Consider the following 12,866-nt stretch of genomic DNA (forward strand, 5'->3'; position numbering starts at 1 on the left):
TCATATTTGTTGGCCTTCCTGTAGTGTACGGAATTTTTATAATGTGTTTTGATGGCTTTACTTGAATGAAATTTCTATTGTTTTCACAACCCGAGAAACAATTTTAAAACCTTAGAAATAATTATTCAAAAGATCTGACTCATTTTTAACTTGCACTAATGAACTTTTTGAATCTCTCAAAGATGGATATTCTTGAGAATAGTATGCCTTTTCTTCCAATGAAATGCAAACACTCTAAAAAAGCAGTTTAGTGTTAGTGTAGCCCAGATAGATGGGTACTTTCATTCATTGTTGGTGGAAATGTAACTTGGGACATACTTTGGGAAAGCAGTTTGAAGACACACACGTACACACACTTACACACATGTGCATGCCCAGGTTATATATACATATATGTGTATAAAATACATGTGTGCATGCATTCATACATAATGTAGTTTGCACCATTTTCCTAAAGAAATATTAGGAATGTTACACAGATTATTATAGAGATGTTCATTAAATGTTATGAACATTAGGTGTTTATAGGTAAAAGAGCAGAAGCAACTTAAATGCCCAGGTTTAAAGGAGAAGTTAAATAAATCCCATTAGATTCATACAATGAACTATCATGTATCCATTAAATTATTTATGGAAGAATACCAAATGACATGTTAAGTGTTGATATATCCTAAAAGCACGTTACACAATACTATGTACAGCATAATGTCATATGCTTATCGGTGTCCAGAAAAAATACTAGAAAAATATCTGCCTAAATATTAACAAAAACTATACTTGAGTGATGGACCTAAAAATGGATTTTTAGTTTTTCTTACAATGTTCTCTGGCTTCCAAGTTTTCTGCAGTGAATGTGTATTATTTATGAAATAAATAAAATAAATGTTACAAGTTTCTGGGTTTATTCATACCTTTTATACACTAACATTAGGTAATACACAGATACACACTTATAGACATACTTACAACTGTGTTCTTTTCTGACTTGTTTATAGTAATAAAATAGTGGAAGCACTCAAAAGTCTAACAAGGAATTGGTTTTAAAAAATAAAAGTGCACTCATGCAATGGAATATTGCAGTTTTTTTTTAAACCAGACTCATGAAAGTATTTAAGAATGGGCGGAAAATGCTTATAACATGTTAAGTTAAGAAGGTATATAGATAAGACTTCTGGTCAAGCTGAAGGCACAGGCAGACATGACTTGCCTCTTCACACAATCACACCAAAATTACAACTAAAATATACAACAACCATCACTCAGAACCATCAGAAATCAGTTGAATGGAAGCCTGAAAACTACAGAACAAAACCACATCCATCCAGACTGGTAAGAGGAGCACCGATGTGAAGCCACCTGGTCCCTGACCCAAGTGTGGTAGATTAAACATTCTGGAGGGATGTCTCAGGAGCGAGGATTCCCAGCCCCACACCAGGAACCCCAGCCCAGGATTCCAGGGCCAGGAAGATAAATTCCCACAACTTCTGACTGCAGAACCACTGGGAATTGCATCCATGGAAGAAACTGCTAGAGCTCCAAGCAGTTCCTCTCAAAGAACCCACATATGGACTCACCTACCCAGACTCACTCCCTCAGAGCTCCAGCACCACAGTAGCAACTTGAAAGGCACCAGTGACATATAGGGAGAAGCTGAAGTGTCTGGCATCAAGGCAGGCAGACATCATTGTCCCTTTTTAAAACCCTCCCCCCACAGAGCCAGCAATCTGGTACTCTAACTGAGACTCCATCAACGTGGCTAACACTGTTTGACCTGCCTTAGAGATTCCCAGAGACTCTGCCCCACACAACTTATAGACCCACCCAAGCAGCTTTTCCATATAAATGGTTGTTCTTGGCTCATGCTTCACAATTTCCTAAATCCTCTCAACAAGCAACAGCTGATCTCAGTGAACCCCAGATCCTGCACTAGTAGCAGCCAGCCTAGATTCATGGCTTGGCTTCACGTGGGAATCTCCAAGCTCAGCAAAAGTAGCAGCCATCTCAGATTGCTTTACAACTCAGGCAGGATGACCCTGGGTGAAACACAGGCTGGGGCTGACCTTGGCATGCACCACCTGGAAAACCCCAGGGCCAGTGCACACAGTAGACAGCTACAGACCATGTCTGAGTACCACCACCCTACTCCTGCATAGTTGATCCTCCATGGAGAGTGGAGGTTGGTGGTAAGTGGTCATAACCAGTCCTTGCAGCTGACTGGCCTGGGTATTACCCTCGCATTGATCTGCCAATAGCAATCAAGGTGCAACTACAAGAGAAGGGTATACTTAGCCCACACGAAGGTCACACCTTGAGTAACCACGTTGGGTGATGAGGGAGGCTGTGCCACTGGAACCTACAAGGCACCTGCTACACTAGGCCACACTACCAAGACACAGAGTCAAAGCAGCTCTACCTAATACATGGAAACAAACACAGGGAGGCTGCCAAAATGAGTAGACAAAGAAACATGGCCCAAATGAAAGGACAGATCAAAACTCCAGAAAAAGACCTAAATGAAATGGAGGTAAGCATTCTATCAGTGCAGAATTCAAAACACTGCTTAAAAGTATGTTCAAGGAACTTGGTGAAGACCTCACCAGCACAAAAAAGATCCAGTCAGAAATAAGGAATACAGTAATTGAAACAAATAATTTATAGGGAAATAACATTAGAGTGGTTGAAGTCAATACTCAAATCAATGATTTGGAACACAGGGAAGCAAAAAACAATCAGCACAACAAGAAAAAAGAATCCAAAAAACAAGAATAGTGAAAGGAGTCTTTGGAACAACATCGAGCAACCCAACACTTGCATCATAGGGAAGGAAAAAAGAAAGAGCAAGAAATTGGAAATCTATTTGAAAAAATAATGAAAGAAAACTTCCCTAATTTGTTGAGGAAAATAGACATGCAAGTCCTGGAAGCACAAAGAGTCCCAAACAAGATGGATGCAAAGAGGTCCTCTCCAAGATACATCATAATTAAAATGCCAAAGGTTAAAGAGAGGATTTGCCAGAAAAAATACGTTAGTTACCTACAGGGCAGTTCCCATAGAGTGTCAGCTGATTTCTCAAAAGAAACTTTGCAGGCTAGAAGTGATTGGCAAGAAATATTCAAAGTCGTGAAAAATAGGGACCTACAGCCAAGAAAGATCACAATACCCAGCAAAGCTGTCATTTAGAATCAGATAGATAAAGAGCTTCCCAGACAAGAAAAAACTAAAGGAGTTCATCATTACTAAACTATTATTACATTAAATGTTAAAGGGACTTATGAAAAAGAAGATCAAAACTATGAACTATTAAATAGCAAAAAATCTGTATCCATCAACAGTTGAATCTAAAAAAAAACAAGAAGAACAGAGACAGTCATGGATACACAAAAAGTTTTGATGGTTGTCAGATGGAAGGGGATATGAGAGGTGAGGGGATTATGAAGTACAAAATAGGTAGTTACAGAATAGCCATGGAAATGTAAAGTGAAGTATAAGAAATGGAGTAGCCAAAGAACTTATACACTTGATCTATGAACATGAACTTCAGTGAGGGGATTGCCTGAGGGAGTGGGGCCCCCCTGATGTGGCAACCATCTAGGTGGACAGGGGCAAATTGGGGGAAAATCAGGACAACTGTAATAGTATAATCAATAAAATATAATTAAACAAAGATTCTAGATACATAGAAAACTATAATTACAATTTTGATTGCCTAGAAAAATATCCCAATTACATTAACATGTTAATGGGGTTACCACTGGATGGTGAAAGTATTTATAGGTTCTTTTTATTTTGTCACTAGTGATATTAAGATACACCATCAAGCATCCTTCTTCAAATATTTTTTTTCAAACTAGCATTTCTACTCAATGTATTAGTGTACCATAGTAAGATAGGGCTATTTAAATATTTTATTTTAGTCCTTGGGTGTCTCTGACAAACAACAGAAAGAATTTTGACCAAAAGGTTTGCTTTGCTCTGTAAGATGCTTAAAACAACATAAGAAAGAGATGCTGCAGGATCTGTGAGCTGACCCAGAGAGCCGGCCCCAGTTTCGTTTCTGTTAACTGTGACACTGAGGTTTCTTAATCATTACCTGTTCAGAGTCCAAGTAATAAGCAAAGGCCAAAGCAGTTTTAAGTTCAGTGACACCTCAGGTGTAGACTTCTTCCCTGATACAGGGCCACACCCACAGTGTGAAGGTTTGTTAAGATCCTTGACTTTCTGCCTTCAACGCAGGTCTAATAATAGCCTCTGATTGATGGCCAAGGCAAGTAACCATCTTTGTAGACTCAGGAAAGGAACTTGTGTGTTCACGCACACACTTGGAAGACTGGGGAGGAAAAATATTTTTATGTCCTTAATTATATACCTTTTTATGTCCTTAATAGAATTTTCTGTCACATACATATTGCATTACAGGTGATAAGGGCAAAGATTTATCTGTTTTGCCACTGATGTGTGGACTCAGTGAGATTTATTGAAAGCTTATCTGTAAATGGTTCTGGCCATACGAAATAAAAGGGCACAGTCCCGCCCTCACTTCCAGATGGAGATACAAAGACAACAACTCTATGAACATTACTTAGTCTATCAGTGTCTTTTCTCCAACAAAATGGTCAAAATTATAATTGACATGTGCTGACTTTCACTTAAATTTAGTATAATAGCATTTTAAAGGTTCAGTTTAAAAATCATTGCCATAGAGGCCAAGAATATGATCAGTTAAATTGATCAAATATTTTACAATTTTTACAAATCTTAGTTTATACTAAATATTAAGGATGGGGTTTGGTACATTATGACTTTTCCTAATAGAATGAAAGAATTGCACTGATGTTTGTTCACTTTGCGCAGGTCACTTGGTACTCTCAAGTTTTACGATAGGCACTGAGAATACAACAGGGCAATAATTTTTGTTTCCCAGACGAACCGGCAGCACTGACACCAAGTTTGGATAAATGTGAGACCAACAGAATAATTAAAAGGTGGAGAGTGAAAAAGAAAGGAAAAGAAATAGAAAGCAAGTATGTGAGTTTAGGGTGAGTAGAGCAAAAGTTAATATTTACTTGGTTTGTCCTTTCTCCACGTAGGTCGTTCTATAAAACCCCACAAGAGAGCCATTCAGCCAGCCGGCGAAGTTCATGGTCAAGCGGTAGAGACCCTCGCTGCCGCTGGGTGCGAGCTCTTCCTCTGCTTCCACCACCACATACTCTTGCTTTTTGTACTCGAAGCACCGCTGGACTGTTACCTGCGTCCCTGAGGGCCGCCTCAGCACCGGGAGCTGGCTGATCTTGGTGTCCCGGAGGTGCAGCCACAGGTACCGGGTGGCCTTGGTCACGTTGATTTCGATGGTCACATTGCCCGTGTAGGTGTCCTCCTCCATCACCGGCTTCACCTCCAGATCGTAGTGCACCGGGATGATGAAGTCCGGCAGCCTGAAATTCTTCCAGGCTCCGCTTTCATCGGTGCTTGCAGGGCAGGCCCCCTGGTCCTGGGGAGGGCTCGCCGTGGGAGGGCTCGCCGTGGGAGGGCTCGCTGTGGAAGGGCTGGGAGAAGGGGCATCTTCTGGGACAGCACAGGACCTGGTCAAGCCAACAGAAAGTCCTACTATCAGCCCTACACCCACCACCGCCGCGCAGATGATGGCCACATGTTTCGTTTTGATGCAGTATCTCTTCGAGTCTTCTCCCTCCGCAAAGTTCATTTTTGTTTCCAAAGTAGACTGTTACACGCGAAAGGATGTTAAATGTAGCTAACGTCGGCAGACTTCCTTTTTAACTTGGAAGGAGTGCCCCGGTTTGGCAGCCTGTTTTCGCTTTTCCCGCACCTCTCTCCGGCTTCTTTCCTCTCCTCTCCCTGCGCGTTCCGCCCAGCCGCTGCAGGATGACTGCGGAAACGGGGGGCGGAGGGGGGCGGGTAGCAGAGTGGCCGAGCCCCAGGAAGAAGACTGAAGAGAAAAGTGTCGCGGCTTCCTTATAAACAGAGCATCCCCACCCCACCCCTCTGTCATTGGAGGGAGTTAAATATAAAACAGGGCTTAGTTTATCAGCCGACAAAAGGATGATCCTTGGCCAAAGCTCTGTCAGCAGCTTTCTGGAAAACATCTGGGCAAGAGGTGTGCCTGCAATAGAAAAACTCAACCTTTGTCACTGGGTCGCGCTTCTTCTTGCTCTGCTCACAACCTCTCTCCTAACCAAAGGGCTTCTTGACTGGAAGCTACTTTCTTTACCAGGGAGCTTGCTAAGGAAGCGAAGTGTTTTCTTTGCATTCTTTTTCATATTATGTAAGCATGCAAATCCTGCCCTTTGCCAAAGTCGTATTCTGGAACTAGATGCTCAGAGTGATGCATGAACTCAAGAACCACTTAAGTATTCAGTAAGTATTTGTTGAACTGGTGGATTAGTAAGCATAGCCAGGTAACCTTAAATGAGTACAGTGAATGCTGGATGGAAGAGGGGGGCAACACAGAAAAATTAGCCAAAGCAGTACTGGACCTGAAAAGCCAAAGAAGGAAAGAGAGCTACAGAAGGGGAAAGGGTTGAAGAATCAGAGCTATAAGCAAGGTAAATTTGTTATGCAGTTTTGTTAGGTTAGATAACTGGAGTAGATAAATTTATCTCTGGAATTTGCTTCCAAGTGAGATTTTTCTTTAGACTTTGATGTGATAGGTCACATTTGGAACAGATTCTGATGGGAAGGGAGGCCAGCTGGGAGATTCATTATGTGTACAAACCTGTTGCTTCTGAATGACAAGGTCTAGGTGGGGGTGGAGCACAGAACCCTCCACCCCCTATTTATGAGTAGCTGAAATGTAGACACCTGAGCCCTCTCTGATAGTAGCAATGCAATGATAATTATTAAAAAATTGAGAAATTTCTGTATGCCAAGTGTTAGGCTAAATACTTCATAGAAGTTACTTAAATTTTCCCAACAACCCTCTAAGAAAGGTACTATTATGATGCCCATTTTAGAAAGGAGACAACTGACATTGGAAAAGGTTGAATCATTTGCTCAAGGTCATACAACAGGTAAATAGCTGAATTAAGGTTTGATCCCAGGTTGTCTGAGTGCAAAGTCCATATATCTAACTCACAACCTCTATTCTCTGAAGAGAAGAAATATTTAAAGGGTGAGTAACTATGGAAAAACTTGGTCAATCTGTGGGTATTAACAAACATACAGAGCAGGCAATGCTGGGTGAGAAAAAGTTAAAAGGTGTTGTCACCATATTCCATTCTTTCAGAGCCCGGGATGGGAGGGCACATTGTGAATGTCCCAGATAGGAGGCACTATTAAGTAGTTGCTCCATTTACTAGCAACATTTGTCATTTTTTCCTATAACTGTTGATTTGATTATATGATTTTTATTCTTTATTTTGATAATGTAGTGTATCACAGACATTGCACCAAATTTTCATCCCAGGAATAAACCCCACTTGACCTTGGTATGGGAGCTTTTTGATGATTTGCTGAATTTGGCTGATATGTTGTTGAGAAGTTCTCCATTTATGTTCATTGAAAATATTGGCCTATAATTTTTTCTTTCTTTCTTTCTTTTTGTAGTGTCTTTTTCTGTTTTTGGTATCTGGTAATGCTGGCCTCATAAAACGAGTTTGGTAGCCTTCCCTCTCTTTCAATTTTTTGGAATAGTTTGAGAAGTTTAGGTGTTAATTCTTCTTGGAATATTTGCTAAAACTTACCTGTGGAGCTACAGATCCACAGCTTTCGTTTGCTAGGTGTTTTTCTGTTTACCAATTCAAGTGTAGTAATACTTATGAGTCTCTTTCGATTTTGTTTCTTCCTAATTCAGTCTTGGAAGTTTCTGTATTTCTAAGAATTTATTCATTCCTTCCAAGGTGTCTAATTGGTTGGTGTGTAATTGTTTGTACCAGTTCCTCATAATCCTTTGTATTTCTTTGATCCTTTGTATTTCTTTGATGTCACTTTGTATACCTCCTCTTTCATTTTTGATTTTATTTATTTGGGCCCTCTCTTTTTTAAAAATATTTTATTTATTTATTTTTAGAGAGGAAGGGAAGGAGAGAGGGAGAGAAATATCAATGTATGGTTGCCTCTCGTGTGTCCCCTTCTGGGAACTGGCCTGCAACCCAGGCATGTGCCCTGACTGGGAATCGAACCACGATCATGTGGTTCGCAGGCCTGCGCTCAATCCACTGAGCTACACCAGCCAGGGCTGGGCCCTCTTTTTTTTTCTTTCATATTTAGATGTAAGAGTAGATTGTTTACTTCCAATTTTTCTTGATTCTTGAGGTAGGCTGGTATTGCTATGAATTTTCCTCTTAGAACTGCTCTCTCTGTGTCCCACAGAATTTGGATATCTGTGTGTTAATTTTCATTTGTCTCAAGGCATCCCTTTATTTCTCGATCTCGTTGCTAACCCATTGTTTAGGAACAGATTATTTAGCGTCTACATATTTGTGCTTTGTTTTAGTTTTCTTGTAATTGATTTCTAAATTTATATAATTGTGATCAGAAAAGATGCTTGATGTGATTTCAGTCTTAAATTTACTGAGACTTGTTTTTATACGGTCTATCCTGGAAAACATTCCATGTGCACTTAAAAGAATATATATTCTGCTACTTTGGGTTGAAATGCCCTAAAATATTAATTAACTTCCTGGGGTCTAATATGTCATTTAAGGCCCTTGTTTCCTTGTTGATTTTCTGCCTGGATGATCTATCTATTGATGTCAGTGGGGTGTCAAATTTCCATACTGCGACTCTGCTACTGTTATTCTCTATCTTTATATCTGTCACAATTTGCTTTATATATTTAGGTGCTCCTGCACTGGGTGCATAAATGCTTGTGGTATTTATATCCTCTTGTTTAATTTATTCCTTTATCATTTTGAAATGCCCTTATTGTTGTAATTAGATGTGATCTTACTTTGCCTCTTAACTCTTCTACAGCTTTATGGTTGGTTAATCCATTGCTTTTGTTATGTGTTTGCCTTTATCAGCGAGGATTTTTTCCTTTCCTATATTTTCCTATTCATATTTTTTATCTTTTCTTCTTAATTAGGTACCTTTAACATTTACTGTAGTACTGGTTTAGCAGTGATTAACTCCCATACATTTTTTTCTTGTTTGGAAGAGAGTCTTTCCTTCAACTCTAAATAATAGGTTTACTGAGTAATTTTGGTTGTAGGTCCTTGCTTTAATCACTTTGAATATTGCAGTCCCTTCTAGCCTGCAAAGTTTCTATTGAAAAATCATCTGAGAGTATATGGGAACTCCTTTGTATGTAAATAACTACCTTTCTTCTGCTACTCTTCAGATTCTCTCTATGTCTTGAACCTTTGGCATTTTAATTATGATGCGTCTTGGTGTGGACCTCTTTGGGTTCATCTTGCTTGGGACCCTCTTTGCTTCCTAGACTTGTATGTTTATTTATCCTCTTTGCCAAGATAAGGAAGTTTTCTATTGTTACTTCTTTCAATAGATTTTTAAATACTCATTCTCTCTCTTCTCCTGGTACCCCTATGGTATGAATATTGGCATGCTTGATCTTGCCCCAGAAGTCTCTTAAACTGTCCTATTTTTTTAATTCTTTTTTTTTTTTTGTTCCTTTTGCTCTTCTGGTTGGGTGTTTTCTGTTAGCTTCTTTTCCAGATTACTGATTTCATTCTATGCTTCATCTAATCTGTTGATTCTCTCCATCGAATTCATTATTTCAGTTATTGTATTCTACATTTTGACTGATTCTATTTTGTCTTCTATCTCCATTTTTATGTTTTCTGTTTTTTTGTTCAAGTTTTTTTCTGTGTTCATTTGTCTTCCCCTAAGTTCATTGAGCTTATTTTGAATTCTGCCCAGTATTTTGAATTCTGCTTCTGGTATATTGCTTGACTCCATTTCATTTAGTTATTTTTCTGGAGTTTTTTACCTGTTCTTTTATTTGGGACATGTTTTATTGCCTTTAAATTTGGCTCACTCCCTGTAATTGTTTTTATGTATTAGATAGACCTACTATGTCTCTTGGTCTTGGCAGAGTGGCCTTATGTAGTAGGTGTCCTGCGGGACCAATTGGTACAGTCTCCTTGATCACTTGAGGCAGGTGCTCCAAGGGTGTGCCTAGTTAGGGTTGTATGTGCCCTCATGTTGTAGTTGAGCTTTGATTGCTGTTGGCATGTCAGTGTGTGGGACTGACCTCTAGGCTGACTGGCTGTGAAGAATGGTCTTGACTCCAGTGGAGAAAATTTTTCATGGGGGTTGACTCTATGAAGTGGGATTCACTTGTAGCGAGCTTCTGGTGTTTGCTGAGTGTGCCCATGGAAAATTTTTCACTTGTGGAGCTGGTTAGCTTGTGCTCTGGTGTGATCTGAAGCCAGCCATTACACATGTTGGTACTGGGGTCTCTTGAAAGTGTCTCTCATGCAAGCCAAGTTTAGCTACTGTTTTTGCTCAACCCAGGACCACCTGGGAGAATCTGCCAAGTGATCTGTGGTTGGTTTCCACCTGTGTTGGGCTTAGAGTTTCCTGGGTGAAGTTTGGCTGCGAAAAAAAAAACTACTTTTTATTGGGTTTGCTAATGTGCAATAATACATTGGGAGACAATGGCAAAAATAAACAAACAGCAGGGGAAAATAATAGTTACAGTCCCAATTTCCATAGTTCCAAAGACCAGCTGCCACTCGGGTTGGGTTTGGTGCCTCTTTGCAAGTAGTATGAAGCACATTTAGACCAGCTGCTGCTTGTTTGGTGTTTTTGCACCTTTGATTTTAGGAAAGATGCAGCTTGAGCTGATGAAGGTTACTTGAGTGGAAGAGCCACTGGAAGTCGTTTGGGTGGGGAGTATGAATTGGGTGGGGCCGGGTCTCAGAAAAATACCAGGGTACAGTGAATGATTAGCCAAGTAAAGGGAGAGCTGAGATTTGGTGTCTCCTTGAGTCTATTGGCTGGTTGTAGGGAAGGTTCAACAAAGGACAATGGTACCTGCCAGCATTTCTGTCCCTGGAGAGATGCCCTGACCTTTCCCTTCCAGTCCTTGCCCTAAAAATAGTTAACTCCATTACACACGTTCCTGCTGCTTTGCTAATGGTTACCCCAGCAATGGAGCTCAGAGTGAGTGACTTTGTGTGAGCGAGTCAGTGCTTAGGCCCTTTAATACTGAAAGAAGCTCTCCATCTCACTCAGATGTAATCTTCACTGGTTTTCACAGCCAGATGTTATGGGAACTTTTCTTTCTAGCACTGGAGCCCCAATCTGGGGACCCCAGTGTGGAGTTGGGACCCATCACTCCTCGGGGGGAACCTCCTCAGCTGAGACGTCATTCTCATTCCCAGACTGCCACCATGATTGGGGAACCCGTCTATCCCATTTCCACCCCTCCTATCAGTCTCCACATGGCTGCTTCTTTATAGCTTAGTTATAGGAATTCAGTGATAGGTGGTTCTCAATGATGGTGGTTCTATTAACTTAGTTGTAATTTTGGTGTAGCTGTGGGAGATGGAAAGCACAGTGTTTACTTACTCTGCCACTTTGACCAGAAGCCTAATATTTAGTTTTCAACATATATATACCAGGCAGAATATTATAGGATAAACTAAAATGTGAGAATTAAAGGAAATATTAGTAAATACTCTTAGAGGCATGTATGTAAACCTTTGCTTTGCTCTTAGTATGTTGAAGTTTTGAAATATTCAGAAAGGCAAGGAAAATAAAATGAAAGTATTTGTTATTCTTGTAATTTTAAACTGCCTTTTTATTGGGTTCGCTAGTATGCAATAATACATTTGGAGAGAATGACAAAATAAATGGCAGGAGAAAAATAATAGTCTCAATTTCCATAGTTCCATTATAATTCAAAGTTATTTTATAAATTTTCTGAGTGATCTCTACTCTGGGTTATAAAATTTCCTAACATGCTTAATTCATTCAGCATTTTCTTCTAGTCTTTGTAGTATCAAAATTCTTGGCAATATTTTCCTTCCTTCTTTCTTATCTACAGAAGTCTGCAAATACAATGCTGGTGTACGGAAAATATCTCACCCAATGTTCTTTTATTCCATAAGGAGTCCAAGTGAATTGTACTAGCAGTGATGATTTTGGATCATGTTCCCCACAAAAATTCTGAGATACATTCTTCACCTTAAGTAATATTATTTCTTTCAGAGGAAAGGCCAGTAATTTTCCAAATTATGCTTATTAGAATTGGCTGTTTTATTTGAAGATTTCTTTATTACCACATTAATTTAATAAAATAAAGTTGTCTTTAATTTCTGTTTTCTTTGGTAATAAAGATGTTGACTGCAGTAAGATATTAAAAGTCATCCATATGAGTAATAGGAATGTTATTCCTGCTGTTGGGGTATTCTTTTCTTGGCATCTCTTCCATTTTTTATTTATCTCTTTTCAGCATACTTTTGTCTTAAGGCAAAAAAATGTTCCTCATCCCCAAAGATATTCACATCCTAATGCCTGAAACCTGTAAATCTTACCTTACATGGTAAAACACACACGCACACGCAAACACTTTGCAGACACAATTAAGTCAAGAATCTTGAGATAAAGAGACTACCCCAGAATTATCTATTATCAGAGTGGGTCCTAAACTATTATGCCCTAAAAATAGCTCCATTACACACATTCCTGCTGCTTTGCTAATGGTTACCCCAGCAATGGAGCTCAGAGTGAGTGAGTTTATGTGAGTGAGTCAGTGCTTGGGCCCTTTAATACTGACAGCAATCCTGTGTTGTTATAAAAGGAAGGCAGAGAAACATTGTGTACACAGACGCAGGCAATGCAGAGTCAGCAGAGGGGTTTGAAGATGACCGTCTTGAAGACTGGAGTGATGCACCCACAAAACTAAGAATGCTGGTGGCCACCAAAAGGGGGAAGAAGCAGGA

The 12,866-nt window shown here is 39.7% G+C and overlaps 1 protein-coding gene across 1 annotated transcript in view; it reads right to left on the reverse strand.

The window, feature by feature from the left end:
* ENPEP (glutamyl aminopeptidase) overlaps nucleotides 1-6,000 on the reverse strand; it is an 84,702-nt gene extending 78,702 nt beyond the window's left edge. The window contains exon 1 of the mRNA XM_037031886.1: nucleotides 5,064-6,000. Within this exon, the coding sequence (XP_036887781.1) occupies nucleotides 5,064-5,701 (638 nt within the window). The 5' untranslated portion in view covers nucleotides 5,702-6,000. The remainder of the gene's footprint in view (nucleotides 1-5,063) is intronic.
* Nucleotides 6,001-12,866: the final 6,866 nt, after the last annotated feature.

This window comes from Sturnira hondurensis, unplaced genomic scaffold (assembly GCF_014824575.4).
Source record: "Sturnira hondurensis isolate 20B ecotype Veracruz unplaced genomic scaffold, ASM1482457v3 Scaffold0021214, whole genome shotgun sequence".
Taxonomy (NCBI): domain Eukaryota; kingdom Metazoa; phylum Chordata; class Mammalia; order Chiroptera; family Phyllostomidae; genus Sturnira; species Sturnira hondurensis.